We start from the raw sequence: 6,261 nt of genomic DNA, 5'->3' as shown, positions 1-6,261 counted from the left end.
TCGTTCTTCATGAAAAAAAAAAATCAGTGTTAACAAGGAGGATGCTCATAAATGAAATTTGGAAAAATTATGAGTAGGTTATCCATGGTCTTCCTATTATTTGATGTCCTTACCATGTCTGTAAAAAGATGTTTCAATGGATTTGCATGGCAATATTTTGTTCTAAAACTCATTTTATTGGGGTGGAAATTGCTTTGCATAAAACAATTTTAAAGCAGACAATTCAGCGGTATTTAATACATGCACATTGTTTTGAAGCCACTAGTTTGAGTTGCAAATAATTTTCTCCAGCTCAAAAAGAAACTCAGGAAGCCATAGAGATGCCCAGGTAGTTTGAATGACCTGGGGAAAGAATTTCGAGAGGTAATAGAAGTGTTTTCTTTGTTGCCAAAGCTTTGTGAGAGCATCTAGGTCAGTGAAGAGCAATTTATAATCAGAGAATTTAGAGTCTCACATGATGCCGTCATCAGAGCAGTTAAATTATGGGACACTGATGAAAAGAATCCAAATATGTGTCAGGATGGTCACTGACTTTGAAGATTCACGGCATTCCTGTGCCAACAAAAAAAGCCAACAAAAACGTGGCCCCTGAGTCTGTGGGTTCCTTTATGTACATTTAATTGTAATTATTTATGCAAATTGTGGGGAGGATGTCTAGACCAGGGTGTCATGCCCACCCGCTGGGGTATAAAAAGGCCGGTGGAGGAGGACACCTTCATTCCCCCGAGTAGCTCACTCCTTGCAACCCACCCCAAGCCTTCTCCACTCCTGTTACCACCATGACCCGTTTCTTTTGCTGCGGGAGCTACTTCCCAGGCTACCCTTGCTACGGAACCAACTTCCACGGGAACTTCAGAGCTACCCCCCTGAACTGCGTCGTGCCCCTGGGCTCCCCCCTGAACTATGGCTGTGGCTGCCACGGCTACAACTCCCTGGGTTACAGCTTCGGGGGTAGCAACATTGGTTACCTGGGCTGTGGCTACGGCGGCAGCTTCTGCAGACCCTGGGGCTCAGGCTCTGGCTTCGGCTACAGCACCTACTGATGAACCAACCAAGAACGGCAGGCGACTAGCCGTCTCTCCATCCTCTGGGCGCAGAACAACCTGAAGAACCCCGGGCTCTTAGACACACCTGGGAAATCCACCCCCCTCATCTTCTTGCTGACTCTTTCCGAGACACTCTTTGATGATGTTGAACAAGCCACCCAGACATCCGATGCTCACCGGCAGCCGAAGAGAGCAAGATGTACTTCTCTGACTTAGCTGAATCTTAGCAGGGAAGTAACAATTTCCCTCCGACGGTTGCTGCGTGTCTATACTAAATTCTGCATCAGTACCAATCTGTTGGGTGTAGGTAGGAAGGGGTCTCACTATTCGTCTCTTAATAAATCTATTTCATTCCGCATAAACGGTTTTGTTCCGGGTATTTATTTTAGTGTGATTTTCTGCTCTTGAATCCATCCGCAAACCAGTTTCAACTTAGAAACGTTGAGTTGATCCAAATCTTAATTCTGTTTTCACATTGCACACCCGCAGAGGATGGCACCGACCCATTTTGAACTTTTAGAAACTCCTGAAGAAGCTTCTGGGAATGTGGCTCAAAGGCACAACAGATGCTTTGTATGAATGAGGCTCTGTCTGAGTGAGTGCCAGCACCATATGACCCAGAGCACTGTTGGGTTGTACCCACAATAAGAGTAACAGTTAACAGTCTTTTTAAAGGCACACTTAAAGCATTCAGAATCTTTTTTTTTCTTTTTGGGTCCCACCCGGCGATGCACAGGGGTTACTCCTGGCTCTGCATTCAGGAATTACTCCTGACGGTGCTCGGGGGACCCTATGGGATGCTGGGAATAGAACCCAGGTCCACTGCGTGCAGGACAAATGTCCTACCCGCTATGCTATTGCTCCAGCCCCGCAATCCGAATCTTAATCTAAATAAATTGCAAGTGTAAAGTTTCTCTCTGCTGATTATAATGAGCAATAGTTCTTAGATTATAAATCCTCTCAAAAAAGTTTTTTTCCCTCTCATTTGTGACAAAAAATATTTAGAGAGATTTGAACTCCACAGACTGTGGAAGGAATTTCAACGAACTGGACTGAGTTCTCAAACTGTATTTTGGAGTGCCTGAGATTTGGTCGATAAATAGCCAAAATCACATAGTACTTGCCCTCGCTTTCTGGTAAATGGGCTTTATTTATTTTGTACCATCCTAACCTTTGATTGCACATACAGTGTTGTAAAAATGAAGCATTTATTCCTTGTAATGATAGCTGAAACCAAAAGCACTTGGAATGATACGTGCTTCAACACTTAGGGAATGCTTTCCTATTGCTGGCTGAGAAATTTGCTTCATTGGAGCAAAATGCTTTGCCTGAATTCAAGTTGTTTCATTATCAAGTATTTATTGTACTCTTGCTGCTCTCAGAGCAGATGCTCAAAATTTTTTTGTTGACCTGATTTATCAAATATGTTTTTAGTGGCATACATACAGATTATCATAGACTCCAATACAAAGTTTATTCGAATATGCTTGAGCGCTGACCATTCTTCTAAACATTTTGGGAGCTGTAAAATCACCTAAAATACTAAGACCTGAGAATCTAATTTTTGAAAGCATCGCTTAATTAATAGATACTAAATAACTATAGAAACACTCACTCATTGTCTTAAGATTTAAAAACACTAAGATAAAAGACAATTCTTGCCCGCAAGTGTTGAGTCCTATTTTATGCCACTAATGTGATATAGGTGATTATTCAAAGATATGTTCCTGACTCACTTCCTTTCACGGACTCAAGAGCAAGAACAGCTAATGACAGAGCTGTACGTATCAAGCTTGTTTACGTAGAAGAAGGACAAGGGGCTGGAGATAGAGCAAAACATGAGGAGTGTCTGAGGTCTGGGTTTGATCTCTTGTCTAACATGGTCCCCTGCTCACTGCCGGAAGTGACCTCAAGCAGAACCAAAAATAGACCCTGAATACTCTGGTTTGGTATGTTTATGCATATACTTTTAATAAATAAAAACTGATAAAATTGCTGTCCTGTTAAAAAAAAAAGAAAGCAAGGGCAATGTAATGGTCAAAATTAAGGAATTTAAGTTTGCTGTCATACTCTTATCTAATTGCAATGCATACTCAGATTTTCTTGTTTGTTCTAATAATGCCCCACATGATTAGTCTATTCCTGACTTCCAACCAATGCCATGTGTGTTTCTTTAATATCCTTTAATTGGGACCTGTATATCAGGCTTTCTTCCTCTGTGTTGACTTTTCATCAATGTGAAGGATGTGGGGCTGAGAATGTGTTGTAGTGGCAGATCATATGCCTTGCAGGTTTCAGTCTCTAAATTTGATCTCTGGCATTGTAAGGCCTCTGAGCACCACTGAGGGTAATCCCCCCATCATCCCAGTGGTCCCCAGCACGATCGGGTGTGACCCCTATAAAAGAAGGAAGGGGACTTAATTTAGAATATTCCTTGGTTCGGGTTGATCGGAGTATTCTCACAATGGAACTCCACATTGTGCTTTTTGTTGTTTTTGTTTTGGGGGTATTCAGGAGCGACCCCTGGCTGTACTCAGGGTACAAGGTGCAGTATCAAGGATCAAATCAGGGTCAGTTTCCTGCAAGGCAAATGTCTTAAGCCCAGTACTAACTCTCTGGCTGCATTATACATTTGTTTTGTTTTGTTTTGTTTTGTTTTGTTTGGGTCATCTCTGCAGTATTCTGGGCTTACTCTTGGTCCTGTGCTCAGGAATCAGTCCTGGTGAATCTCAAAGGACCACATGGGGTGCCAGAGATCAAACCTAGTCAGCCACTTGCAAGGCAAGTACCCTGGCTCTGCACTCAGGAATTACTCCTGGCAGTGCTCAGGGGACCATATGGGATGCTGGGATGGAACTTGGGTTGGCCACTTGCAAGGCAAAGCCCTACCTGCTGTGCTATTGCTCTGGTCTCCACTATCCATTTTTAATCAAGCTCTCTTAGGAGTGATGTAGAATCCTTCACAGTGTCTCATATCAAAATAACATTATATTGGATTATGCATTTTGGTTGGTGCTAAACTTGGTCACTTGTTGGAAGTAGTGTCTCTCAAGTTTCTTTACTGTAAACCTACTATTTCTCCCGTCCTTTTATTAACTTGTATGTGACTGCTTTTATACTATATCTACACTCTTCTTTATAAGGCTTTTACTCACTAATATAGTGTCCGTTCACCATATTCTAATCTTATAAGTCCTTTTGTTATTAGTTGGAATATATTAGAAGAATAATTGTTTTCTTATTCTGATTTAATTTTTTGTTAGTATATTTGTGTAAGGACTGGAGCAATAGCATAGCGGGTAGGGCATTTGCCTTGCATGTGGCCAACCCAGGTTAGATTTCTTCATCCCTCTCAGAGAGCCCGGAAAGCTACCAAGACTATCCCGCCCCGCATGGCAGAGCCTAGCAAGCTACCTGCGGCATACTCAATATGCCAAAAACAGTAACAACATGTTTCACAATGGAGTCGTTACTGGTGCCTGCTCAAGCAAATCAATGAACAACAGGACAAGAGTGCTACAGTGCTGTATTTGTGTAAATATGCGCTCATGAGTTCTTATTTTATTCTATGTTTTAATCTATGAATATAATTAGTTTTGATGTTCAAATTGCCCCCTATTTATTTGGACAGTAGGAATATCTTCTTTCTGGTTCAACTATTCTTTAGAAGTGTCCCCATTGCTATTTTATCTTTTCCTTATCCTGTCCCTCAATAGGTTTATTATAAATTTTCCAGGCTCACAATACTCTAGGCTTACAATGTTTCAGGCTCAGCTGACATTTTTCAGCCACAGAATCATTGGTTTCTCCCTAGACTCTCTATCCCATAAAAGAAGACTGGAATTTAGAAATGAAGAAGCAGGTGTTATGTTTTCTTCTTGCTGTACTATAATTGCTGTGTACATTCATTTCTGCCCTATCATATGCCAATTATCATTGACACCTGTAATTCTTTAAGATTTAATAATACATTAAGAAGCTGCACTGGAACTGTGTGGATGGAAAGAAGCTCATTGACAGCAAGAATTTCCTTTGGGATGAAGGGAGGATTGGCTGCATGTTTCGGGGCGTCTCTAAACACAGTGCAAAGTACCCTTTACTTCATCTAGATATTCTATCACTTTATTTCTGCCTGAGTTCCTGCATTTTTCTTAGTATTGTGAATCCTAGTTTTCTTTTGAAATTTAAAGACAGGGTTCACTCTTTGCCTATAGTTCTCTCTTCTCATAGTTTTTGCCAGAGCTTCCTCCTTTCTGAATTCTCTCTATCTTTTTTCCATCATCCAAAAGTTTAATCTTTCTTCAATTATAATTCTCCAACTTTTCTCTCTGTTATTGTTGGGTCCAACCTTATTATAATTTAATGGATACTGGGGAAGTAGAGGAGAAATTCATGTGTGGTTCATTCACCATCTTGAGTGAATGAACATGTACACACAAATACACATGTACACATATACATTCCTTGAAAAGGATCACAAACGATTAAATACAACATCTTGCCTCTTTTTCTCCTGCAGTTATCATTGACAGATGATTATATATTGAATGATACGATAGATACTTTTTCAGTTTTTCAGGAAAGTTCTATCACCTACCATATTACTGAAGAAGAAACTCATATTGAAAAGTTAAATAATTTGATGTGTGTTACTTCTTTGTAGAGAAAAATGCTAAAATGTAGTGAAAGGCATTATGTAGTCCTCCAAAGTGAAACATGTTAGTATCTCTAAAACTATGGAACTATTTCTCAGAAATAGTCCTGCTTAACATTATCATTATTTTTTTTCCAGTTAGAGTTATACCTTTTATGTACACAGTGAGTTACTTTAAAATACACCGTAGAATTTTATACACTCATGCCAAATATTTTGAGAGATAAATATCACTCGGGAAATGGATGCAAATGGAGTTATTTCCACCAAATTATTTGTGCAGATATTTACCAGCTTGGAAAACTGGATTCTTGAGTTAAGGTTTCAAACTGATATTTTGTGGTTCCATCCATGTCCTTAGACCCAACACTAAAACAAGAGGCAGAATGTTGTTCATGCATTTTTTGGAGAGATGATTCCCAAAAAGTGGTTGGTCAAGGGATTTTGGGGTGATCCCAAAATCTGGTGATTCTCATACAATGAGACAATGATTCAGTGCAAGAGTACAGTGATGCAGGGTTGGGTCCTGAGGTATCAGAGGCTATCCAGTCCACCCTGATG

General features: G+C 40.3%; 1 protein-coding gene across 1 annotated transcript; it reads left to right on the top strand.

Annotated features, from left to right (window-relative positions):
- The first annotated feature begins 779 nt into the window (after positions 1-779).
- LOC101538035 (keratin-associated protein 7-1) lies at positions 780-1,043 on the top strand. The gene has a single exon (XM_004618972.2). The coding sequence runs from the start codon at positions 780-782 to the stop codon at positions 1,041-1,043; it is 264 nt and encodes an 87-aa protein (XP_004619029.1).
- Positions 1,044-6,261: the final 5,218 nt, after the last annotated feature.

This window comes from Sorex araneus, chromosome 2 (genome assembly GCF_027595985.1).
Source record: "Sorex araneus isolate mSorAra2 chromosome 2, mSorAra2.pri, whole genome shotgun sequence".
Classification (NCBI taxonomy): Eukaryota; Metazoa; Chordata; class Mammalia; order Eulipotyphla; family Soricidae; genus Sorex; species Sorex araneus.
This window is presented reverse-complemented; position numbering and strand designations above follow the sequence as displayed.